At 47.5% G+C, this 25,434-nt stretch overlaps 2 protein-coding genes across 4 annotated transcripts; one reads left to right on the forward strand and one right to left on the reverse strand.

Annotated features, from left to right (window-relative positions):
- Nucleotides 1-29: 29 nt before the first annotated feature.
- On the forward strand, nucleotides 30-14,045 carry C21H1orf167 (chromosome 21 C1orf167 homolog). The gene is made up of 20 exons (XM_035557672.2): nucleotides 30-1,785; nucleotides 2,186-2,229; nucleotides 2,785-3,004; nucleotides 3,192-3,367; nucleotides 3,853-3,947; nucleotides 4,320-4,503; nucleotides 4,770-4,951; nucleotides 5,266-5,452; nucleotides 5,620-5,842; nucleotides 6,439-6,620; nucleotides 6,784-6,880; nucleotides 7,256-7,320; nucleotides 7,394-7,602; nucleotides 8,349-8,493; nucleotides 10,070-10,340; nucleotides 10,906-11,014; nucleotides 11,267-11,498; nucleotides 11,612-11,747; nucleotides 12,516-12,626; nucleotides 13,665-14,045. The coding sequence occupies exons 1-20, from the start codon at nucleotides 748-750 to the stop codon at nucleotides 13,722-13,724; spliced, it is 3,966 nt and encodes a 1,321-aa protein (XP_035413565.1). The 5' UTR covers nucleotides 30-747; the 3' UTR covers nucleotides 13,725-14,045.
- An 882-nt stretch (nucleotides 14,046-14,927) lies between these two features.
- On the reverse strand, nucleotides 14,928-25,428 carry MTHFR (methylenetetrahydrofolate reductase). Of its 3 annotated transcripts, none has more exons than XM_035557674.1 (12): nucleotides 25,279-25,428; nucleotides 22,743-22,994; nucleotides 21,407-21,645; nucleotides 21,175-21,285; nucleotides 20,817-21,010; nucleotides 20,096-20,346; nucleotides 19,309-19,443; nucleotides 18,860-19,040; nucleotides 18,240-18,422; nucleotides 16,764-16,865; nucleotides 16,411-16,530; nucleotides 14,928-15,894 (listed from the first exon to the last, which is right to left on the reverse strand). In XM_035557674.1, the coding sequence occupies exons 2-12, from the start codon at nucleotides 22,982-22,984 to the stop codon at nucleotides 15,697-15,699; spliced, it is 1,956 nt and encodes a 651-aa protein (XP_035413567.1). In that variant the 5' UTR covers nucleotides 22,985-22,994; nucleotides 25,279-25,428; the 3' UTR covers nucleotides 14,928-15,696. The 3 variants fall into 3 exon arrangements, with proteins under 3 accessions (XP_035413567.1, XP_035413569.1, XP_035413568.1); XM_035557676.2 differs by lacking the exon at nucleotides 25,279-25,428 and adding an exon at nucleotides 24,896-25,233; XM_035557675.2 differs by lacking the exon at nucleotides 25,279-25,428 and adding an exon at nucleotides 24,987-25,214.
- Nucleotides 25,429-25,434: the final 6 nt, after the last annotated feature.

The following is a 25,434-nucleotide window of genomic DNA, read 5'->3' on the forward strand; positions in this document are numbered from 1 at the left end:
TTTCTTCTTATTTTTCTTCAGAGCAAAGAAACATTCAGAAGAATGTGAACGTTGATCTGTATTTGGGTGCTAGAAGTCAAGTAGACATTTCTCATCGCTGGCCTGAGGCTGCTGCATTTGGTGTAACTCCCAGCCAGGCAGCAGGACAAGGCTGGGTTTGTACCACACCTCTGTCACCTGGGCAGAGCGAGCCCAGTCCGATATAGACTAATACTCTCCTGCCCTTCTCAGCTGTTCCAGGACACCACCAGTCAGTTCTCCACTTCCCGCTTCCAGCAGCAGAATAATCTCTGCTTCAGGCTGCAGCAGCACAGCTCTCAGTATGTGGCTCACAGGATTCCCCATCTTGCTTTGTCAGTGCAACACCATCAGAAAGCAAAGGCAGTTGGCACCTGCTCAGCACCTACTGCTCACCATCACTGTTCAGAAGGAAGGAACAAGAACGGTGACTACCCAGTAGAAAAACAGCAGCTTCGTCCTGTATCTTGTATCGATCCTGGGAACCCTTCACTGGTCAATAAACATTTGTCACTTCGTACTGTAGATTCCCCTCTTAGACACAAATTAGAGCTGTGTCCCTCTTCAAGGAGCTCAGGTGACAGTGTGAATGCTTGTCATAGTTCAGCCCTGACTTTGGGGGATCTCGGTCTACCTAATTTGGAGTCCCTTCAGACTCTCTTGCAGTTGTCACGGATTTCTGCTGGCTTGTACTGTTCGGTCTGGAGTCTGAAGCAAAAAATTGTTTTGATGGGAATACGGGGCTCCCTTCCTTTGGAGCCCAGCTCTCCTCCAGGCAGTGGCAGTTTGTGCTTTGCTCCTGATGATTCACCTTCTAGTACCGTGAGCACAGGAGACCAGCTAGCTGGAGTGAAAAACAGTGCTGCTCAGGCAAGGTTGAAATGGAGCATCCCATTTGCCAAAGGCTGGAGCCTTGATGCAGTGGCAAGGGACTTGAGTCATGCTGAACCTATCTCTGCCTCTCATGGATGTGGGTGTGTTGACTCCAGCATGTGGAGAACAAAACTTTCAGGTGACATCTGGCCAGAAAGACTGTCTGCTGAGGTGGGCTCTGGCAGGCTTGTGGATACAAAAGCACATTCCTCCAACAACTGCTCCCCTCACTTCAGATGCCAGTCCCAGGCAAAGTCAACTCCAGAAGAAACTGGTGGTCTTTATGTTCATACAAAAATTCATTCTTCTGAAAAGGCTCTTAAAGAGACATCTGGTGGGGCATTCGCATGTCCTATACCTTGGAAAAAAGATCTTCCAGTCAGCCTGTATCCTGAGGGTCTGCAGGTGTCACTGGAAACGTGTTTTGAGGGAGCTCAGGTGAATGTTGGTGTAGCCATGTATGGGACTCCAAGGGAAGTGTGTTTAAGAGTCACTTCTCCTTCTGGAGATCAAGAGTTTAGACCAATACAGCAGCTTAGTATTAGATCTGCAGAAGTCAACAATTGTGAACCTCCTGTTGAGTCCAGCAAAGTGTTAGAAGAGGTTTGTGACTCTACATCACAAGCAGCCAGGAGAATGACAGTGGTGGGCAACAGCCAGTCCAGCCCTTCCAGTATTCAGGTTGAAAAAGGCTTTGGTGAATATTCTGACGTAGAATGTGGGAATGTGAGCAGAGAAGGAAGGAGAAACAAATGCTCCTACCAAAGCAGCTGGAGGAATTGGGAAGCTGATGCCAGTCTTGACTGCTCTGAAGATCCTTTGGTGGAGAAGAGTGTCCAAGAACCAGAGTACTGTGAAGAAGGGAACCAGGCACAGGAAACTGCCTCCAGAGAGGTGAGGGTGTGCTCACTGTGTAGCATCCCTGCTGACAGATACTGCTTTTTGCTAGAGGTGCAGAGCTGAAGCACAGTGGTGTTGGGGATGCTTGTCCTATAGTTTTCTGGCACTGAATGGCCAGAATCTCCTCTGTGATGATCCGGCTCCATCCCAACATGTGCATCTTTCTCTTGCGTGCATCTTCCTAAACACCAGCTTGTTCACTTGGTTGATCTTGGGAATGTAGACACCTGTTTGTATTTCCAGGATCTACATGCAGATGGGAAGCATTAAGCTGGTTTTCACTCTGCATAGCTGCAGGGTCCTGAAATTCCAGTTCTGTTAATGTCTGAAGACAGTCTTCAACAGTGGGGTAGTGAAATGATCATGTGAGTTACTGTTTTCTGTTTGTTTGCAGGTGTCAGAGAACAGCTGCTGGTCTTTGAAGGTGCATGAGCAAAGGTAAAAGATTGAATTTGTACGTGTGCTCTGGTAGTTAACACGAGGAAAACTGGTGGAAAGTGGCTGAGGAACCACATCCTGGTTTTAGGATATAACCTACCTCATTCTGCCATTATTAGATCTGGAGCTACATCTACTTCTTTTCAAAGGCTTACTGTCTAGAATAGTGTGCTTTAAAAAATAATTTCTGTATCTTTTAAATTCTACCCCTTTGAATTTAACCTTGGTTGTTAGTAGCAATGAAAAAGCATTGGTACTGTATGTGTTACTTTTCAGTGCAGCAAATTCTAGCATGCTCACTGCAGAGTTAGTGAAGATTAAGAACTGTGCTTATCCATGAGATGGGATTCAAATTTGTGATGTGTGGATAAGACGTGTGTGAGATGGACACCTTAATTTGGTGTGAGGCTGCAGGTTCTTCACTCTTTAGAGTGATTTGAAATACTTGTTTTCAGCTCGATGGCTGAAGTCTGATTGCCACCTCCTAGCTGCATTTAATTTTTATGTCTGTTAACTGGAGATCACTTCTGTTTGTTTTTCTTTTTCCTCTAAAAGTTTCCAGCAGTTATGTGACAGACTAATAGTAAGCAGGTATTTCCAAGCCTGGAGGGACCACATCCTCTGGAAGAGGGCTGCAGCCACACAGCTTTACAGGCGCCGACTGCTTCAGAAGGGCCTTGGGGCCTTTCAGTGGGCTGTGCACCTGAGGAGGATGCAGCTGGAGGTAGCCCAGCAGAGACATGCCTCGGCTCTGCTAGCTGCCAGCTTCCGCAAGGTGAGAATGGGCCAGTAGAAATAGTGCCATGAATTTTCTGTTCTCTGAAATCTTTTCTGAGGTCAGAGAAGACAGAAGTTGGATTTGGATAGGGAGGAGGAAGGAGTACCTGTGTGAAATTCAGTGGTGTGGACCCTAGTACTGACATTCTGCCTGCAGTTTGTTCTAACTGTGGTTTCTCCTTCAGTGGAATGAAGCTGTAGCGAAAAGGGGCAAGAAGCAAGCTCCACAGCCTGCGCCGTATTCTTATACCCAAAGTTCATCAGTGGGTTTTTCTGGATTAGGAAGATTAGCAACTATGACAACCTCAGCTCAGCACCAGCTTACAGCAGCATACTTGAAGGAAGCTGAGCAGGCTTGTAGGTAAGCTGAGAGGATTCTCTTATGTTATCTCTGTCAAGTGGAGGTTTACAGACACAGCAAAATTTTTCTCAGATTGTGGAAAACTTGTTTCCAGGTCTGTGGATGTATTGCTGTGGATAACATTGCAACAGTTAGTAACTTAAAGCTCTTAAGAATGAAACAATCCTATTTCAGAACTTCTGGAACTTCTGTGCGCTAGTGTTTCAGTCTGATTTGTCTGACAGAAATACTCCCATACTGTTTCTTGAGTTCAGCTACCATCTGTTTATGGGATACAGGTATAAATAGCATCACTTCATTCCAGTCTCAAAATCTCTAGCAGGACAGGGGATATGTCAAAAGAAAAGACCTTTTCTTCTGCCTGCTGATTCTGAAAGCAGGAGAGCAAGTCCAGACAGAGCTATCTAATGAGAAGTAAAGCTGTGGATTCTGTTCTGTGAGCATTTTTGATCAGAAGGATGTTAAAGCATGCTTATGACTTTCAGGGTGGAGAGTGAACTCTGGACGCAGCTTCATCGTAGGCAGGGAGATGAGTTCTGTTGGAGAACTCAAGCAATCAGAGACATGAGACGTCTGGCTGGTAAGCACGTGTTCCGTAGCCTTGGAACAGTTTGAAGGAAATCACTGTTTTACTATATTTCTTGGCTAGTCCTTAGTTGTTGCTTTGACCTGACTCAGAACTTGATCCTGCAAATAGCTGGGCCAGTCTCTGGCAGTACAGGGTGGCTCACCTGCCCTGCCACACATCTTTTGCTTTGCTTCTTGTATGAGTCCAATTGCAGCAGATGCAGTTGCTCCAGCAATGTGAGCTCTTTTCCCTTAAATGCCCCTTAAATGCCTCAGACAGGTGATGTTCAGCCTGGAGATGTTTGCTGTGTGACACTAACTAGTCTGAAGATCTTCTAAGTTATTTTTCTTCCTGTCAATCTCTTCCTGCCCTGTAACATAGCAGCTTTCAGACTGTGGTGCCTGCAGAAGGAGCTGCTGAGCAAAGAGGAAGCCAGGCTCCTGGAAGCACGTGCCCTGCTGGAAAAGAAGCGGCTACGAAACATTTTCCAGTTGTGGCGGTCCCAATGCTTAGAAATGAAAAAGATTTTACAACTGACAACTTGTATCCAAAGAAACTTAGTCTCCCGGTAAGTTGCTGGGGTGTATTTTTAATGTGGGAAGTATTCACTCTGAAACTCCAAGGAATGATGGAGCCAACCTAGACAGTGATGCATTGTTCCATCTTAAAGCCGTTGCATTCTTTTTGTTTTAGGAGTTAATAAATGTAGCAGTGTCTGTTGGTTGAAGACTATATCGGTTTAGTGGTAGCAGAAATTTGATTTAAGGGACCTGGAAGCCAAAGTCCTGAAGAAAATCAGTGGTTCAGCATTCTTTTTTTCTTTGGTCTTCTCAGGTGCTTCAGGGTGTGGAAGGAGACTGTTGAGCAGAAAGCATTTTACAGGTGCAACCTGGCCCATCTCAGAGTAGAATCACTGGGGAAATACTTCCAGCAGTGGATTCAGATGCTGCAGATCAGAGAAAGCAATAAGCAGGTGATGGTGAACTTCTTCCTTCTGAGACGGAGGCAACATTATGGTGAGCACCTTTGGGCATGTGCATAACCTTAAGATTTGGAGGTGCCTAGGCTCATTCCTCCTCCACTTGTACAGTGGAGGAAAATAGCCTGGTAACAGAAGCTCAGATGGTGTTAACAAATACAATGGGCAGTGGATGGAGGGTTAGCTGTTCTGGATGTATCAGTGATACTATAGGCACATTGGTCTCTGTATCATAAACCCTGGAGGAAGCCTTAAACCTTGAAAGAAAGCTATTGGGGGCTGAGCTGGACTGTTTCTTATCAATGCCTGCTGACAAATGTTGTCTTTTGTTAATCTCTGTAACTGGTTCAGGACCAGCTGTAAGCTCAGTAGCTGATAAGACTGTGACAGAGAGATATGACAGTCAGCCACGGTGGACGGCAGGGAGATGGTTTCCTGAGAAAACAGGCTACTCTCTCGATGACTTGTGCCTGAAGGTGAAACTGCAGAGAGCGTATCTGCTGTGGAAAGCGAGGCTTTACGAGCACCACAGAGCTGAGTGAGTGGTGAAGAGCCAGTTCCTAGAGCTCTGCCCTCTTTGGTAGCATCCATTTGACTTCCAGTGCTTCTGGAAAAACCCCTTGTACTATCTGTCATGTCTGTACTAGTGTTCCCCTCTGGTATCTCTCTTCATTCACTTTACTGTCTCAGTATCTTCTGTCTCAGTTCTTTCACTCAGGCTCTGGAGCAGTATAGACTCAGAAAAGCTCTGAAAGTGTGGCATCAAAAGTTTCTCATGCTGAAGACAATTGAACCAAGTCCTAAGCACTCTCATGGGACTGTCTGTGAAGAACCTCTTGCCTTGCTGTTTTGTGAGGACCTCTCAACATCTTCTGGCTTCCACAGCAGCGCTCCAGCTACTCTCACTTCTCAAAGCTCACTGGAAAAGGTGAGGACGTCTTGATACAGGGCATCTCTGCCCCTACATTCAGACTGATCTGATATATTGTATTGTTGAAATTTTTCAAAATTTCTGCTTCAACATGGGACTGTTATTAAGAAACTGTGCTTAGTATTTAGGCCCGAAGAGCCCTCAGCCTGTGGGGCCCTGGAGTTTGTGTCATCAGAAATTGTAAAGTGACTTCTCTCTGCATGTTCCCTACTTCATCATTTAGTGATATGGGGAGCAGCTGAGCTAGTGTGGTTCTCTTGTGTATTTGTCCCTGTTTGTGGCTGCAATGTGGAAAGGGTGAGATTTAAAAAAAAAAAAAGTCTTATCACTGTGAAAACTGGAAATGGGCATATGCACTGCCTCAGTGATGGTTTGCTGTGTTGTTTTGGGGTTAACCATTCCCAGAGTAGTACAGAAATAACTTTCCCATCAAGGATGTTTGCACTCCAGAGCTGCCCTTGCTAGCCTGCAGTTCCTTTGGAAGTATTCTGGATTGCTGAAAAGAGGATTAAATTATATGGTTAGAACTGTTAGCTGAGTGATTCCGTTGTAAGGACACATCTCATGGCGTGTTCTCCTCTCCATGCATACAGGAATACAGTTTTAGTGACAGCAGCCAGCAGAGCTGCTCTTCCATTGTGACTGCTGAAGATGTGACACGTGTGCCATGTTACAGTTCTTTCCTGCAACTGCACCAGCGTGCAGAGCTGCCAGCTGAGCTCGATGGGGAGTTGTACTTGCAGGCCTCTTTCCCTTCACGGAGTAGCGGATCTAGGTGAGTTGGAGCCTGGTTCCTGGGGATGCTGTTGGAAGTGGCCCCTTGTTTGGTCTGGCAGAATTCCTTCCTTCTGGCTAGTCACTCATGTCATCTCACAGCAGCCTTCCAGATTCTTTCTCTTCGTTCTCTCCCTGTTCTGACTGATGCTTTTGTCTCACAGAGAAAATTGGTTTGTGGGAGGTCAGTTCCAGTCTTTGGCACTGCAGAATCCAGACAGTAATGTCCAGTCGCTCATCGGTAACTCTGCGTGGAAAGAGGTGAGGCTGAAAAACACACAACTGTTTTTTTGCATAGCCTGAATTAGCAAAGAGCCTTAGGGTTTCAGTATCAGCAGATGGAAGATATCACTGTTCTTCTCCTGTGCTCAGACAGAAGGTTTGGGGAATTGAGACGTTTCTCAGGGCAGCTCTTCCCTTCCACTTTCCAGTTGAATTGGAAGTTGGCCATATGTCTAGAATTTAAAATGGATGTTAGGCCCTCATGTTTGGACGTACGTGTGGTGTGAGGGGGTTAGCAACAGGGAATTAAGTGTCAGCTTTCACAGAAGGCACAGCAGCAAGAATGGGCTGAGCTGCATGGAGTGACTGTGTCCAAGTAGGAGTTCAGGATCTCTTTGCTTTTCTGTGTTACAGGACTGCAATTCTGAGAGGGATGTGAAGAGCTGCTGGCACCAAGCAGAGAAATCCTGCGTGCAGAGGTACTTCATTGTCTGGTCATCTCTGAATCTGAGTTGTTCCTACAGTCACTCCAGTGACTTCTGTCTTCCTCAGAGTCTTTCTCAGGTGGCACCACTGGGCTGTGGAAAACCAGAAACAAAAAGCAGCAGCAGCCCTTAAACATCAAGTTCATTGCTGCCAGACGGCTTTCAGCCTGTGGAAGAAGAGACTGGTCCAGAAAGTGGAAGCTGACCAGAGATTCAGGTGTCACATCCAGCAGATGACTGCTGATGCTCTGTGGTGTTGGCATTCCTACTGTCAAAGTGAGTTACCCCATCCTACAGCAGCACTTCTCTCTGTATGAGAACACTGGGAATGGCTGGGATGGAGAAACGCCTGCTTCTGGCTGTAACTCTGCACTGCTCATCTGGAATGGCACACTAGTCCAGGGGCCAGGGAGCACCTTATTGCCCTGTTTTATGCTAGGGAGCTGATTATCCGTGGGAGTCTGATTGGAGAAGGGGCAGATCTCACTTACCTGCACTACCAAAGGAACGATCAAGTAGTGCATTTTAGCAGCTAGGGAGTTAAATGCAGTTCCTGTGCTGCGCTGTGAACTTGAACATGTTTCTTCAGATCCAACTGTCAGGCTTTGCTTCAGTGGGAGCAGGATGTATCTTTAGGGACTGCTTAACAGTCATGATCCTGTCCCTCAAGGGATTCCAAGTACTTTAAATGCATTAAATACTTATACTGTGCCGGGGAGGGAGCACTCACAATTTTTGATGTTAAACTGCCTTGTGGATGAGAGTGGAGTTGATCTGTGATACCTTGCTTGGAGGAGGAAATAAAAAAACGAAGGAGGTCTGACACTGCTTCCTGAACAAAAACCAGCTTGGGGAAAGGTGAACTGAATAGTCTTTTCAGCTGCTAAAGAGAGAAGAAATCTTAGTATGGTCCAATTCAGTATTTGTAGCAGGTGTATTTTCTGCTCTTGTCTGGACTCTGTGATGGAGGGTGGGGGAAAGAAGTAGGACTCAGCTCAGCAAGCTCCTTTGTTTTCTCGCAGGGAATTGTGCTATGAGAGAGCTGCAGCAACGATGGGTTCAGCACAGCCACCAGAAGAAGAAGAGGTTGATCCTGCAGACGTGGTATTGCCAAACAAGGCAACTGAAAAAAGCTGCTTTATTCTGGGAGCGTCTTCTCCTGCGCAGGTTTGTTTCCTGCCTTTGAAGCATTTCCAAGGGAATCTGTGAGTGAAAAGCAATTTATGCAGGAGTGGATCCTGTGTATTTCGACCAGAGGTTGGGTTTGAAAGTACTGTTAACTTGTGCGTGAGCGGAGCTTCTGTAATTAAAAAAAGAAACAAACAACAAAAAAAAGCAACAACTACAAAAAAAAGGTAAAAACCTTAATGGCTGTGGTGTCTAGGTTTTATGCTCACCCTCACCCAATTGCATTTTCTTCTGCAAATCAGTCTGTGTGGGGGCACCCTAGCAGGAAGTGTGTTTCAGAGAAGTCCTTAATGTTGTTCCTTCCTGTGGAGTATGTCTCCATCGTTAATCTTCCTTCTGAGCTCTCCTTTGAGAGAGAGCTTCTAATTTCTCACCTGGACATCAGTAAATTAATCAGTTTACCAGTCAGCCTGGACATGGTACAGGCTGAGCCCCCTCTCTTCTGAGGGGTACATTTTTCATGCTAGGATAACCTGCAATAGATTATCTTCAGAGAAGCCTGCCAGGCAGAAGATATTTACACCTCTGCCCTATGGTGCAGTGGGGCAATTTGCATAATGAAGGCCCGAGTGGAATGAGGAACCAAAAGGACAAGCCAGGAGTTAAAAGCAGATTTGCTTCTGGGGTTGCACAAGGGGCCATTCTTGTATCAGCGTACAAGATATAGGAGAAATTATAGTAGGTGTGGATTTACAGTGCTGTTGATATGTTAATAGTAACTCCTTCTGTAGAATTTTTTTTTCTTTTTAAAATTGAAGGGGGCATAAAATTGTCTGCATAAAGATGTATTTTTTTCTAGCCATATATCCCATGTATGGCAGGTCCTTCTTTTGTTTCAGGCAAGAAAAAGATGAAAATCTGCATCTTCACAACAAGCTGCTATCTCAAATCCAGCCTTGTTTTACAGCAAGCAGATTTAACTGAGTCTGCTGTGATCTGTGCGGAAGGAGGTTTTGGCAGTTTTATTCTCATTCCATAAGAAAAAGCTTTCGTCTATAATGCATTATCTTAAAGATCAGCTGCTGGCACAGAAAAAGATCAGACTGACTTTTTTTTTTTGAGGGATCCACTAGGTGTAGTGGCAGGGCAGCCTGGGAAAAGCATTTGTTATGTCAGCAAAGGCAAAATGTTATAACATTGCATTCAGTTTGAAGGGGCGTTTGAAGAGCAGAAATGCTAAAATGGCCAGAAGGAAGCAGTCATACTCTTGGGCTTCAAGGAGTTAGAAGTACCAGCTCTGGGAAACTGAAGTAAAAGGAGGGGAATTTTTTAGCAGAAAGCAATTGTAGTCAAGGAGTCTGGGCTTATAGCTCCCAAGGACAAGGAACTGGAAGGTACATAACACAAAGAAAGATACATAAATGTTGATTGCAGATGGAGTAACAAGGAACAGCCCGTTTTCTTGTTGAATGCTCTTATGCTTGCTTTGATCACGTGTATGTGATACTACACAGTGGGTTGAAAAGGTAGAATTTGGTCCATAGTCTGTTCAGTGCTGTATCAGAAATGTGACTTTGGGTATCTGCCACTCTTCTGTGTTTGTATTATTTTCCAGGTGCCTAATCATCTGGGTCCAGGTCACTGCCTACAGACTGAGGCAGCATGAAGCCCTCTCTTTTTTCAAAAGAGTCAGAGAGCACCATCTCCTAATAGCAAGCTTTGCTGAGTGGAGGGTGAAATTCTTGACAGCTAAACAGCAGGTGCTGAGAGAGGAGAGAAACCGCGAGTGGCAGGGACGCTCTCAGGCTAAAGCCTGTCACCGTTGGCGACTGGCCTCGAGGGGACGGCAAGCCTTTCGCCTGGGGTCTGTGGCTGCTGTGAAACAGGTAAGAGAGGAAGGGCCCTATGAGACAATTAAGAACTCCGTTCTCTTCTGAAGCCTATGGTGGGTTGTTAGGCCCTGAGATGCATTGACAGGGCTCATCAGAAAACCTGTTTGGACTTGTGACTGTGGTGACTGCTTAGTCTCTGCCTTGAAATTCTTTACAGACTGTGCACACAACTTCATCATCTGGTACTGATTGCAGCCACCATCTGGATCGCAGCATTAAAGAACGGGGACACTTTGACCAGAGAGACAAGTGCACTCCTTCCTCTCTGCTCAAAGATGAGACGGGATAATCACTGCCTCTGCAGAGCAGGCAGAGCTGTCAGAGGTGCATACGATTTCAAAAGGTTCACAGCCAGTAAACCACAAGGAGCTGGATTGATTTGGAAGGGCTGAGTCAGTCCTGCTGGGATCTTATCTGTACAGTTTCTAGCCTGGGGTCTAGCACATTAAACTACCTGCAGGGTTATGAACATAAATGTACCTCTAAAGCTAGTTCGTGTGTCTGTGTTGTATGTGCACGTGTTCAGTCTTGGCTGCAGCTGTGTTAATTCTGTTTGCAGGCCTGCAACTACTGGACAAAAACAGCTGCTTTTTCCCAGTGCTCACGGCAATGCAGTACCCTGATAGGTGCAAGGAAGAGCAGGAAGATGTCTCTGTCTTGGTCCCTAAGTAAGCAGATGCTCCCTTTTCTCTTCCTTTCATGGGACCATATGGGGAGGGCGAGTGAGGAGGAAGGGCAGCAGTGTGTGCCAGCCAAATGACGGGGATTTCTCTGTGAAGTACGTTCTCAAGGCATTCAAATTTTGACTGTGAATTGCTTCTGGCTTTAGTAGCCAAAGGACTGATGGCTCATGACAGCTCTGATCTCTCTGTCTAGCTCCACTGTTAACTCTTGTGTGATCTCTTTTTTTCCTTTGCTAGAAAGGAGAGGGTGCAGAGAAAAGGCTTCAGCACTAGCTTCCTTCTTTGGGCTTTTTCCCAGTGCTGTTCACCGTTGGCTGGTGATCTACAGAAACCAAACAAGAGCTGAAAGGCTGCAGCTCCCTCAGCTGCTAGGAAGACATGGCTTGGTAGGACCTGTTCCTGCACATGCCGGGATCCAGGAGAATAAAGCAGAGGTGGACTCTGAGAAGCGGGATGAGAAGAGGCTTGGGTAAGCAGAGTGGAGGGCTCTGAGTTTCATCTTTGTGTTGCCTCCGGAGGAAGACTTGACTCTGAACCCTGTTGGGCTGATAAAGATTGTTTTCCTCTCTTCTTTGCCTATAGGAGGAAGTATCTGAGGTGGTGGCATCGCACAGTGATGCTGCGCCGGTGCCAGCGTGGCAGGAGGCTGCGCTGTCTGGCAAGGGGGTGGCATCAATGGAAAGAAGCCAGCAGGGTGGTGATGCTGGCACAAGTGTTGGTGAGTGTCTGGTACTGCTCTGAGGGTGGCAATGATGGATGTTACTGGGCAAGCCTGCTTTGCTCGTAGCCTCACTTTGTCCCAGGAGGTGAGACCTGGGCATTTAACACGCAGTAGTGTGCATGAGAAATCCCTTTTTGTTTCTGTGGCTATTTTTACCGGATTTCTCTTTAAAAGCCCACATGGCAAACTGGCATACCCAGCTATTTAGTTGTGCTTTGCTCCATCTTACGGACAGGAGGCTGAGACAGGATTTGTACAGATTGTCTGCAGCCCGTGCAAAAAGTCCATAGCAAGTATTGCAGCCTGTGTTCCTGAGCATCCCTCTGGAGCCTGCAGCCTGCTGAGGGATGTCGTGTGGTCTCCCGTTCTGCTCAGGCCCCAGCCACCTGTGGAACAGACCCATGGTCTGTCCGGCTTCCTGGTCACGAACTCTGTGAGATGATGTGCTCTGACCTGCCCCTGGGACAAGGTGATGTGAGGCATGTGTAGCACATACATACTCACTGAGGAGCTGCGTGGTGCCTCTTAAAAGGGCACCATCCTTGCCCCAGGGTACTGCAACTTAATTAGCCACAATATTTGCAGTAGATGGTAATTCAGCCAGAGCTTTGGTAGCAGCCAGCATTGTTCGTTGTTTGTTAGCAATGCAAAGTCATTCAAAAGAGTACTGGGAAAGCAACTGGAAGCAAGGTGGAACTAGATGGAAGTGAGGTGGTTTGTCTGCCAGAGTCCATCTAATCTGTATACTGCCTTTCTTCCTGGCAGGACCAGCAGCGGCTGATAGAGAAAGCCTGGAGGGCGTGGAGACGACGATACTTACAAAGCTGTGCGGTGCAGAACTTTTTGGAAGTAGAAGCCAGGAGCTTACTGTCCCAGGTAAGCACTTAGGACTGCTTCTGTTCTGACATAGTCCTCTGCCACAAGGCACCTAACAGTTGCACTGTCTCAAGGGTTAAAAGGTTTAGCTCAGGACACCAAATGCAGTTTTGCAAACCTCTCTAAAGAGGGCTATTACTTATTCCTGCCTGGAAGGTGAAACAGAATGTAGGGATATTGTGTGGGCCCACATGCTTCTTCTCTTGCTCCTGTAAAGTGTCATGTCAGAAAATTAACCACGAACTGCCAGTTGCTGGAGGAATGTGAACCAAATCCTAGACACTCATGACATTTTGTTGTGTGGGAAACAACTTCCTCTTACTCTGTGGCTGGGTTTGTGCCTTTACCAAGGAACCAAAATGTGGAAGGTGACAGGCTCCGTGACTGACCAACAAGCACCCCAAAGGGACAACTGGTGTTCCCTGTATCTCTCTCCCTAGACAAAGCGCTTTTGTAAGGAGGAGTTGAATACATCAAGAGATGGGGCTTGTCCTTTACAAAGGGAAATAGCTTCCAGCTTTATATGGGTTCATCTTTGGTTGTTAGTCGCAGCTTTGTGCCAGCAGTCAATTTCCCTGACATGTGCCCCTTCCCCAGTGTTATCAGATGTTAATCCACTAATCCCCTGCCTCTCAAGAGTCCACTCAGGGAAGAAACAGGCTCCACCTTGTTGCAGGAAGGCTGTGGTGACTTGCACCCAGGGTCAGGCAAATGACTATAAATTTGAGTGAGCAGGCCAAGCCCAAGATCTCAAATAGCCAGTTCCCTCCTTTGCTTCCCAAAGAGCCATGCAGGATTAAGTCTTCCTTTAACAAAATGAGCAAATACTGAAATGGAGGGCATTGTCCCATTGATTTGTACTCTCCACTTGCCTTGTTGGCTACAGCTACACAAGGGGCACAGGGGAGGGCTCTCCTTGAATGGTGAGGCAGTTGGTATGGCCAGTGCTAGAGGAAGAGCTGTGTTCATGGGTACTGTGAGGGTGGCTGCATTCCCTCATGGGTAACCTGAGTATTTGATTTGTCCACTCTGTTTAAGGCCTTTGGAAGGTGGCGCCAGCTAACAGCATTCCAGCTCAAGGACAAAGGACGCTGCTGAATGGTGGGGGCCTGTCTGCAGCTGCTCATTTCAGGAGCCGAGGATACAGCTGGCTGTCACAACAAAGAGCTGGTCCGTTGCAATCAAGAAAGCAGCACATGCTCTACTCACATAAAAACAGTGCTGCAGGCAAGAAGTGTGATAGCCAAAGGACAACCAAGAAGAGATGGTACCTAGTGAAAAGTCCTCTTTAAAGGACTGATACCGTACTTCCCTACAGCCACAAACTTAAACTTACTCCCTCTTGTTGTGAGATTACATCTCCTTCTCTTCTAGACCCTGATTTTGTTGGAGTTCTGATTAAAGGTCAAAAAACACCTTATAGGAGCTCCCTTTCATCTTTTTTTTTTTTTGCTAGATGAAAGCCTAGTGTTGGGCATGGGAACAAGCAAGCACATTGGTCTTAAAGAGGTGAGCAGGAGCGTGCCTTTTGGATTCTACAGGATGTAGCATTTGCAAAGTTTGGCCTGTCCTTTGTCAGTGTGAACATAGGCCTTTATTTTTAGATTTGGCTCTTCCTGTAGGTGGGGGAATTCTCCCATGGCCCCCACCCCCTCCCCAAGTCCATCAGCTCTTCATTAAGGTTTTCAGTGGGTGGCCAACCTCTTGACTGCTTCCTGCTGGTTCCTTTCTGTGCTGAATGGGCTAGGGATGAAGAAACCTGCTGGGAACAGCTGAGCACCAAAAGCTTTGCTGAGGCAAGACAGGCGTGTCTGACCCCACAACCTTGCCATTACTTGCTCCTGTGATTGATGCCCTGTAATTACCCTGGATATATGAGCCCAGTCTCAGACAGCTGTAATGAGAGGGTCTAAAGAATTTGGAAAAGGCTTTTCTTCCTTGCTTGTTTGAAAGAGATGCTTGCAGCTTGGCAGGGATCTTAAAATCCCACTGGGAACTGCCCCAGGGTCTTGTTTTTCCTAGCCCGTGGTAGCTTGGCAGGATTGTTAAGGGCACAGTGTAGCCCCCACAGCCTCTCATTTCAATGTTGTGAGGCCTAAGGCTACTAGAGTCATTAGGTCAAGAAAGATTAGGTTATTTTTCCGTACTGGTACTGGAGGACTACAACTCCCATGGCCTTGCAGAACTGAGCCAGAGGCTGGTTGCTTTTGCTGAATTTTAAGATTTAAGTTTTCTTGGCTCTACCAGAGCTTCATCCATACTTTATTTAGGGCATGTGTTGAAAATGGAAGCAAAATAGGCCTAGGTCCAATTGTTTTATTAAAACTTTCCCTTGTGCCAGTGTAATTAGTTTGCAAACATTATTCTTTGGGCTGCTTACAAGAATCTAATCTAGAACAAGAGACAGGCGTATTCATGTAGTTTATTGAAATAGTGTGATTCCTATTTGGTCTCATCCAGAAGTGAAATTCATATATTCCTATTAAAAAAAAGGAACTATAGTAAGAGTTAAGTAGAAAAGTTGGAAAATTTGAACCGTCTTCTGGAGTGAGCACAAAAGAGATATCAGTTATGATGCAATATATCTTTGGAGTGTAATATAAAAGCAGCTTGAGCTTCTTTGAAGGGTTGGTAACCACTGAAATATTTTCCTTGCATAGGCACTGCTGACAGGAGTGTTTCTGCCCCCAAGGCAGTGTATCTGGCATGAGAAAGTGGGATTCTGGTAACAAAGTTGTACCACATTGATGCACTAGAGTTCTCCTATGTTATAATCAACATAGCCATGATTAGCACCTTTCCATCCTGCAGAACTAGCCTTCAAGCTCAGTCTGGATCCTCACCTCAGAAGTTCAGAGGGTTCTGGCTGCTGTTCAGTAAGAGGAGGTCAGGGAATATTTGTGTTGGGGATAGAGGATGTAGTGTGGGTATATATCTGAGAGCTTGCCTGGCTCTGAGCAGAGGTGCTCATGGTGTTTAGGAGTGCATGGTCCACCATCCTAACAGGAGCTGCTTTTTGGCTCCCTACAGTCAGTGAATGGATGGAAAAAATAAGGGATTAGAAGAATTTTCACTGCTGAGTTGGAGAGTTCAAGAGCTCAAAAGTATCATCCACAACCTGCCAGAGACAGTTCTCAAGAGGGAAGTCATTGTCCACGAGGTTGACCAAGTAATAGTTGTCATGGATGTACTGGATGATCATGCGAGAGGGTGACTCCTCTTCGTAGAGCTTGGCCCACTGCTCAATCCACAGAGCAAAGGCCTCATCCTGCCAAGGAAAGAGAGAGATGGTTGTAGGGGTGTCATGCACATTTTATTCAATCTCACGTGAGAAAAACTGCATCACACACGCCTGGCAAGCCTGGGGCTTGTTTCTTCTCAGTAAAAAGGGCAAGAGCTGAGCAAGGAGCATCCTGCTTTCCAGTCAGTGGGAGGTGCCCCAAGCACAACTGTTCAGAGCTGAATGAGGCACACTTGCAGTAAAATGGCTCAATACTGCCCCTGTGCGTGTAAGAGGGGAGGGAGAGCTACTGCTCAGAGCTCTGGGGACTAGTACAGCAACAATGCACTCCCCAGCCCCCTGGGTACAGAGTTTCTCTGAAAAGCTCTCACTAGAGCAAAGCTCTGCATACCCTGAGGGAGCAGGAGGAATGATATCTAGACCACGGCAAGCTAATGTCACAACAGTCCTCAATTGCAATAAGTGTTATAGACTGAAAATAAACCAGACGCTCTGAATTTCCAGGGTATCACAGCAATGTATCTAGCAGCAGGAAGGACTCACCTTCCAGGAGAGGAAGCTTACAGGATCCACTACAGTGGGCTGGATGATCTCCCTGCCTGGGAAGATGCCCCAGGTGACAGCATTGGGTTGTAGATCAGGAGCATTGGTAATATTCTGGCCCTGCAAAGGAAATAAAATCTTTGAAGCAGCTGCTGGAGGAAGGATTGAGTGAGTCAGCAAGTACATTTATCCTGTCCTTGTTAAGAGATCAGATGGCTGCTTCGGGTCACAGCTGACTTGTTTCACTTTCCCCTCCCTTCGTGTTGCACTTTGTTCCTGGGGATGTCTGAATCTTTGCTATTTGCCTCTCTCCCAAGGTGGTGAAAGTATCCTGTAAACAGCAGCCTACCTACCTTGACATTGACAATGTGGTAGTTGACCCGCGACTCATATTTCTTCAGCACTTTGAGCAGTGCCGTGACGATCTCACTGGAGGTGAAGAACTCTAGGTAGGCCTGTGGGGATGTGGAAAGGGAAAGAGTAAGAGCCTTAACTCAAAGCAGAGCTGGGATACATACAGGCAACCAAAAGAATAGTTGTAGACTGTGCTGTTTAGAAACCAGGCAGCTTAAGACTTGCATGTCCATCTTCAGAAACATGCACTACAAAGGAGACTTGAGCAAATGGTAAAGCAAATTAGTAAGAGAGATGGGAGGAAAAAAAAAATGGAGAACAGAGGTAACAGCCCAGGAACAGCCAGTTAAGGAAAGCTACAAGCTTCATGTTCTGCACCCATGTAAGCAGACAGGCTGGGATATGCTCCAGGCACTGTAACCGTAGCTGCTGGGCCTGGAAAGCAGCCTGTGCCAGAGCGCTTGGAAGAGGCCTGAGCTGGACTTCTGTTCTGTGTGGTCTGTCTGGCCAAGGCAACCCAGTCTAGCAGGAGCAGAAGTCTGGGGTCTCAGCTGGGCTCTCCAGCACACCCTCTCCTTTGTCCTGTCTCATCTATTGTCCAGTCCTCCCAGTGAGTTTATCCAATCGAATTCTGTACTTGCCCTATCTACTGCTGTTCTGTGCTTGGCTGCTCTCAACAACTGCTTCCCCTCCCCCCATTTCCTGGCTATTGTGTGAGATGATGGATTTCCCCTCACCTCAGGGGAATTTTTTTTTTTTGGAAACATAACTGCATTTACCATCTGCTCGTTTCATGGTTTCAGCAATTTGAATCCCTTTTGAACAGAGCTGCTTTGTTTCCTAGTATGGGCCACTTGCCTGACATTTACCTTGATGCTGGAGATTCCTATCACAGCCATTAGTAGCAAGGCTGTAGGGCCTGAAAATGCATGACAGTAGGAGGCAGACAAGGGAGATAAAGCTACCTGCAGGCCAGAGAAGTAACCTGGCAGCTGTCTGAACAGCACAGCAGTAGTGCTGTAGTAGAGGCAGTTGGTGGAGAACTCTGCCTTAGAGAAGGACAGATGGAAAAGTTAAATACCCTGTTAATACCATGAGAAGCTGGATGGTGGAGATACTACCTCATTGATTCCTATTATTTGAAAAACCTGAGTGCTTCTTGCATCACTGAATGGGATCAGCTGCAGTGGGCAGGCACTTTTTTTTTTTTTTATCTAAAATGTCATAGCTCTGCTTTGGAAAAGTAGTTACCACCAATTACTTGCTAGGAGTAAAAACAAGAAATTGTTTAAGTGAGAGAGAACCCCAGTTACATAAGCTACAGAGTTGACATAATCTGTCTCAAATCACCAGAGGAGCTTTTCATTACCTCAGCAGGAAGGCATTAGGATAAGGAACCAGAAGCATTATCTGGGTGAAAGCCTAGGACCTCCCTACAAAACTGAAACCAAACCTAGCCCGGAATAGTGCAGTACCTTTTGGAAGACATAACCTCCGCTAGGCCCCCAGCCTACGATGGGGTCGGTGGATGGTTTTCCATTGATATTTGGCTGGGAGTTGATAGTCAGGATTCCTCGTCTGTTCACCTTCTCCAGCTGCTCCTTCAGAAGGTTGGTTTCAGTAGCAAGAGGGTCATCGTTCCAAGGCATACACGTAACCTGCCATGAGGAGAGAGGATGGCTCGCAATGTGTGCAACAACCCCCTTTGTTTACCCGCTGGGCGCTGAAGGAACCCAGAAGAGAAGTGCCCTAGTGATCTTGAACACTTCTGCCTGAGGACAGAATTCCCATGTTTGTTTCAAGGGGCAGGGTATTTTCAACTTTAAGAATGATTTCCATAGTCTGTCAGTGCAGACCTGTCTGTCTTGTCCTACTGTAGCAGGACAGGGACTACTTCCCTTTTATGTTGAGCCCTAGCTCTGGCTCCTGGATTCCCTGCAGTAAGGGTATTCCCTTTAGCCACAATCTCAGCAAATCCTTTTAGATAGGAAAGTGCCAATTCTTGTTTAAAAGAACAATGCGACACCAGGAGCAAGAGGAAGTAAGCGCTGTTGTCTGTGCCACACTGACAGGCCCTTTCTGGACCATCACTCACCTTGTGTCCATTCTTGTTGGGCTCTCCAGTGATGTAACACGTGAAAACCTCAAAAACACTTTCCTCACCAGTCAGTTCTTCTCCCCACATCTTCAGGAGCTCCTCCCGGGGAGACTTGCTCTTCAGGTAGAAGAGATAATAGTCCTTCAGCTCCCCAAAGGCTGGAGAGGAGGAATTACCCCTGTAAGCAGAACAGATGAAAGATTAAGAGGTCACTAAAGAAGATGCACCAATTTGGCGATGGAGGAATGCAGCCAGCTACAGACCAGAAGCCTCAACATCTTGATGCCGTTCTCTTCACCTCATTCAAATCCAAGCAACTGGGGACTGCTTTGTTAAAGGAAACATCTCATCTGCCAGGCCCAAAGCATGCCCAGGACACCAGCTACAAGGACCAACTGTTCAGTACCACACCTCTACCTCCCTGCCATCACAGGCTAACAGCTTACCATCGGCCGTTAGGGAAATCATCCCATTCTTGAGTTCGATAAATGTAGCTCTTTGGCCTGGAGGCCCAGAAGATTGGCCGAACATCTTCAACTCTTCTCTTGGGGTGAGCACTGACTGCCCAGGGCAGAGGTCTCCTGCACAGAAAAAATGGAAGTTAAGATCTGCTGCCTGTCCTGGAGAATTGGCCCGTGGAGTGAGCAAAGAACAGGGGATGAGAAGAATTCTATTTGTCAAACAGTAGAACAAACCTCTTCTTGCTTTATGCAAGACCTTTTCTCACTCAGATCCCTCACAGATGCTGGGTAGGTGTCTGTTAAATGCAGAACTAACACCTGAGATGGGATGAGGTAAGGGAAAAGCACTGTATGAAGCTATTTTTAACAAGTTAACCCTTTTCTTTTGCTTCCTCTTGCCTGTGGACTCAGAGAACCCATTCCCTATCTCAGTTGTAGAGCACTCTAGAAATCTGCAGTGGGAGCTTACAAAGCGCATAGCCTTTAAGAGGGCTATTGAGAGTCTTCAAAAAGAATGTTTCTTCTAAGTGGCAGAGTTTAGTTTTAAAGTTCCAGAACAGGCTACTTTAAAGCCACTTGATTAAAATTCTTCCCTCAGCTGCCTACTCTATTCTTCCAGCTTTTGTCAGAGACCTGCGGGAACAGTGAATTTCTAAATGCAGAAAGATACTTAAAAAAACAGCAGAACAGAGATACAACCCATCCACTGCTTGTGCCTTCAGCAGATGGAATGTGTAAGACGAACTGAAAGAAACCAGCATACTCAGCTCACCTGGGGTCTTCCTTCCAAAGGCCGAGGCGCTTAAGGACTTCAGTAGTAGCCACTTCCCGATTGAGGGTGTAAAAATGGAGCCCATGCACCACGCCACTGTCCAGCAGCTCCCGGCACATGGACACTGCCAGCTCTATCCCGTAGTTCCGGATAGCCGCATCGTTGTCCTTGATGGGTTCAATCACATCTTTGATTTCTTGAGGCACTTCCAGCTTGGAGAGCTTTACCAGCTGGCGCAGGGAGTGGTAACCCTAGATGAAGATACAGAGGATTTCAGTCTTTCCAGACCCTTTTCTGATGTCCCAGTAACACAGGTATTTCATCTCAATTGTGTAGCAGGAGACTTAAAATTGGGGGCTTCTGGATTTTGTACTCTCAGGCCTCATCCCTGAGATGGTAACACAGCCTGGTCATGTCAGTGGAGGTTATTTCTTCCCATTTCTTTACTCAGTGCCTGAGCCCAGTATGCTGACAATGACAACTAACAACTCAAGACTGGTAGACCATTGTCCTCTATATCCCTCTTTGCTATACGGGCACAGAAAGCCTTTTAAGCTTATGCCTAAGAGTTGAATTTGGCGAACCACCTACAGACCTATCACATCTAGAACCCTCACTTCCCAGAAAGTTTTGAAGGGTATTTACAGACCTCTCTCAGGCCCTGACCCCAAAACACCTAACATTCTTATTGCCTCCCCGAGCCAGAATTACTAGATTTCACCTGTATGGGGAAGATGCCAGGAATAACGGGACAGGTGATGCCAATGGCTTGACAGTCCTTCATGAACTTGAGAAAGGTTTCTGATCGGAAAAAAAGCTGTGTAATGATGAAGTCTGCCCCAGCAAGAACTTTCTCCTTGAGGTGCTTCAGGTCTGCCTCATAGCTCTCTGCTTCAGGATGACCCTTTGGGTAGCCTTTGGAGGAGGGGAAGAAAAAAAGAAAGCCAAACCCTGACGGTCAAGACAGTGCAGTAGAAATCAGAAAGTAGCCAATCGGATTGTGCTGTCATTTACAGCCCAGGTCTAGAGAAGGACTGCTGGGCTGATATCCCTCACACTCTGCAATGAAAGATACGTACCTGCCACACAGATGTCAAAATAATCATCAAATTCATTGCGAATGTGCTTAACCAAGTCAACAGCATAGTTGAATCCATCTACTTCTTCCTCCCATTCCTCACCAGCAGGATCTGGAAAGAAAATAAACCCAGTTCCTCCAATTGTTATTTCTTCATTTTACCCAAGTTGAATGCAACAGCAACACAACCTCAGCACTACGCATTGTAAGTGCTCTAGGACAAAAGGATTCACCTCCACGCAATGCCATGATGTTCTTCAACCCCAGCCGCTTGGCCTTCTGCAGATGCCCTGTGATGTCATCCTTGGTCTGGTTGCAGCATGTCATGTGTAGGATGGTCTCCAGGCCACAGTAGTTGACTGCAGTGTTGGCAATAATCATGGAAGACGTTTCCTTGTCAGATCCTGGGTCCCCTGCAGGATGCCATGTCACATCAATGAAGAGTGGACCACCTGCTCCCATGCGGTCAAACCTGTGGATTTTAGAGGTGCGTTACCTTACCAGGTAGCAGACTCCCTTCTTTATGCCAGGGATATCTTGCTCACTGCTGGCATGCCATCAACAAGCAGAGAAAGCTTGGATGACAGCAGTGGGAGAGACAAAGAGAAGTGTTGAGCCAAGAGTATTTTCACATTGGCCACTTGCTAAGGATAGTCCTCATTTAACACTGTATGAGGAAGGGCTTAGAAACTCTTGAAGAAACAAGCTGAGTTGTCCCTGTAGAATAAACTTCCTCTCAGCATGCTCTGTTAGACTGATAAATCTGATAGACAACAATGCAAATTCCATTCCTTTTGAGATGGAAGGCTATGCCAGGACCCTCTGTTCCCAGTTTTAACTCATACAGGCCACAAATATGGAAAGATGGACCAGATCTCTGTGGTGTTCCCAAGCGTGCCTAATGGAAGAGGCCCCCTACCTTGTTGCTCTCCTGCTCCAGGCCAGAACACAAGCTTCTGTTTAAAGTAGACCTGGCACCGGCACACAGCAGTAACAGAAAGAATTACAAAACTTCTTCTCCAGGTTGAGTATATGGTGGCTCCTGGGGCGTAGGCTCCAGGAGAACCTTTAGTTCTGGTGGAAACTATCACCTTTCATTTAGCATGTAGATGGGGACATCACTCTCAGACTGAACCTGTAGTCCTTAGTAATACAGAGGCATAAACCATAGCAGCTGGATGATTCTGAAAGCAATCTTTCCAGAGACTTGGGCACACTGCCCATAAAATAGTATTTTTCTGTTTTAAATAGGTACTTGTCTGCTCTGTTGTGGCCTAGTACTTTGCTTGAGCATGACAGTGGCCTTGCTCTGTCTTCAGAGTTTGTGAGAGGGAGAACAGTCTGGCACCCTCAATAACCCCGCTGTGACACTTAACTCTTCAGGGCCTCCAAGGAAGATAAGTTACCTGGTGTCCATTACCCTCCTCAGCAGGAAAGCACAGCCCCATTACCTGCTTCGTCACCTGAAAGGGGAGACAGAGCACGGGGCAGAGCCTGCCTCTTTAGCTTTTTCCCAGCCCTCCACCAAAGACACTTCATCTGTCCCCTCTCCCACCCTGCAGCCCTCACCTGGAGATGAGATTGACCGCAGCATTGGCTGTGCGTGGAGGGAAGAACTCCAAGGAGAACCACCTGTCTCCAGAGTCCTGCCGGCGGCGCATCTTCTCCCGCAGTCGCTCATGACGCTCGGCATCGAGTACAGGGGTGGAGCAGCGTGAGCTGTCCTTGGAGCTCTCACTCCCGCTGCTGCTGCCGCCATCGGACTTGGAGCTGGAACTGGCACTGCAGGTATGCTGCGTCTCATTGACCATGGTGAGCTCTCTGGAGGAGCGGAACATAAGGAGCATGGTGGGTATAAGGCAGGATAGATCTCTGCTAGGAGAAGTTAGCGCTGGGGTGGGCAGTAGATGACAGCAGGTGAAAGGAAGCCTATGCCAAGCCCACCATTAATCACCAATCAGCTTCTTTTGCTAGCCCTCCCTGTAAGCTGCAGTGGGGGTTCTGCTGAAAACACAAAATGAGAACGCAATCAATTTAGAGCATGCTGGAAGGAAATAAACATAGCAGTTGGCTTCACGCCACCCTGATGCACCTCTTCTGTACCTACTGGGTCAGATTTGGTTCTCAGAACAGTCAGGTCAACATCACTTTTGCCCTGGCTACAACCTAACAAGCCATGATGCCCACATGCATCAGCTGAGGTCGTCTTTGATCTTGTGGTCTTGGGCTGGACATGCCAGCAGACTTTTTCAGCTGCCCCTCGGACTGTATCCATCTTCACAAATTCCCATCTGTTTGCTCCCCCAAGGCAGTGTTTCTTTACAATGCAGAGATAAGGGCAAGTGCTAATGTGGCAGGTAGACAAGAATGCACAAACTATTCCTCTGTCAGGAAAAAAAAGAATCCCGTCTGGAACAGGGTATCCCCACAAATTCTATCTTTTGTTTTGTCTTCATGGGCAGCCTGTTGCATTTCCAAGCTTTAGTCGCTCTCCACTAGACATATCTTTTCCACAGGCATTTGTCACCGCACACACTCAGCTATTTCCTTCAGTAGTTACCCTGTTCACGTTCCTTTCCTCACTGATTGTGGCTGCTTGGAACAAGGTCCCATCCCTTTCTTCTCTGCCTTGTAAAACAATCAGGTGTGCTTGTTCGGCTTTACAGAAAGGAAAACAGCACTGCAAGTACAAGCAGGTCTAGGATGCCCAACTCCACTTAGCTCCCTGGGCCACAACTGCTTGATATTTTCTCCCAGAAGTGTTTCACTCTATGCCTTGAAAATGAGATAGTGATTACATCTAATTAGAGAAGAGCTGCCATAAAGTTTGGATCCGCATTGTTTGCTTATCTAAGTCAAAGATTAGAATTGTCACTGGGAAACAGCAGGCTGTCATTACATAACCTTGGAGCCTATTTTGGAGGAAATTGTTGCACAATCTAGTGCACAGTTTGTCCTTACAGAAACTGTGAGAGTTTGGGTCATCCGAGCAGACTTTGAACTCTTCTTCTGCTGTTTACACTGAGCTGGCAATCAAGCAAAAACCCTGTGGGAGAAAGTCTACTTTTACCACCTGGGGACCTCTCCAGCTGGCAGGAGATAAGAGAAATGAGAGCAGGGCTCCTGGTGCCAAGAGAAACCTGGAGTCTCAAATCTCTTGTGTACCAACACAGCAGGTCACAGTAAAACCAGCAGCTATTGACAACTACACAAGCAACCTCTGGTACACAGTTAACAGCCTGCCATCCACGTGGCACTAATCTGGGGAATTATCCTAAAGCACAGGGTGGTGATCAAACTAGCGGGTCAGAACCCTGTGCGGTCACCTCCCGCTACCTTATTTCTGAGGAATGTGCTACAACCCCTCAGGCAAAGCAAAGCAGGACTTTGGTTTTCCTACTTGAGATTTAACACCCAGCACGCAGGAAGGTTTGCTTATTAACGTCTCTATGCAGCGAGGCCTTCTCTTGAGGAAAACTCCTTATCTCGGTGGCAATCTAGAACCACACAGACAATAGAAAGACTGCTTAAGTTTTATCTACAAGCAGCGTTTGGAACAGCTTCCTTCGGCTTACACGCATCGCGGATCTGCTAGCAGAAACTTGCGGCTACTGTAAAGACAAAAAGCATCTTTCTAAGCAGCAAAAGCGGTCGCAGCATACATAAGACAGTGAAACACCAGCAGCTGGGGGGCAGCGCTCCCACTCCCCTGTGACCCCCACCTCTGCCACCCCGCCGGGCTCGGGGCAGGGATCCGCGGAGCAGCACGGCTACGCCCGCTGTGTTTACCCGGTCCCCGAGGCGCTGCTTTACCTCACCGCGGGGCATCTTCACAGCCCCCAGGCCGGAGCTGACCCCCGGAGGGCCGCACCCCGCTGAGCCGGGCGGCACCACCCAGGGCAGCGCCTGCGGGGCCGCGCAGACACCTCGGGGGGGGGGGGGGGGGGGGGCCGCGCACGCAAACCCGCGGGGGTCCGAGGGACCGAGCCGCGCGTGGGGCAGCCCCAGAGCTGCTCAACCCGGCGGCACGGCCCCTACGGGGGCGGAACGAGCCGCCCGCCGCCGCCGCCCCGCCGCCCCCCCCCTTCCCTGGGGCCCCGCTCACCTCGCGGCGGCGCTGGGCGCTGCGCACCGCGCGCGGCCCCATCCCGCGGCGCTTTAAGCCGGGCCGGCGGCGGCGGTCACGTGGTGCCCGGCGCCTTCCCTCACCCAACATGGCGCCGCGGCTTCACCTCGCTCCCCTCCCTCCCCGCCTAACCTT

Source organism: Cygnus atratus, chromosome 21 (assembly GCF_013377495.2).
Source record: "Cygnus atratus isolate AKBS03 ecotype Queensland, Australia chromosome 21, CAtr_DNAZoo_HiC_assembly, whole genome shotgun sequence".
NCBI lineage: Eukaryota > Metazoa > Chordata > Aves > Anseriformes > Anatidae > Cygnus > Cygnus atratus.

Coding starts and splice junctions, on each gene's coding strand:
- C21H1orf167 (XM_035557672.2), top strand. CDS start 748: ATGGGAATACGGGGCTCCCTTCCTTTGGAGCCCAGCTCTCCTCCAGGC. Junction 3,368..3,852: donor GAAGCTGAGCAGGCTTGTAG/GTAAGCTGAGAG, acceptor TATGACTTTCAG/GGTGGAGAGTGAACTCTGGA. Junction 4,504..4,769: donor CAAAGAAACTTAGTCTCCCG/GTAAGTTGCTGG, acceptor TGGTCTTCTCAG/GTGCTTCAGGGTGTGGAAGG.
- MTHFR (XM_035557674.1), bottom strand. CDS start 22,984: ATGGTCAATGAGACGCAGCATACCTGCAGTGCCAGTTCCAGCTCCAAG. Junction 19,444..20,095: donor CTTTGGAAGGAAGACCCCAG/GTGAGCTGAGTA, acceptor TTTTCTGTGCAG/GAGACCTCTGCCCTGGGCAG. Junction 16,531..16,763: donor ACCACATTGTCAATGTCAAG/GTAGGTAGGCTG, acceptor TTTCCTTTGCAG/GGCCAGAATATTACCAATGC.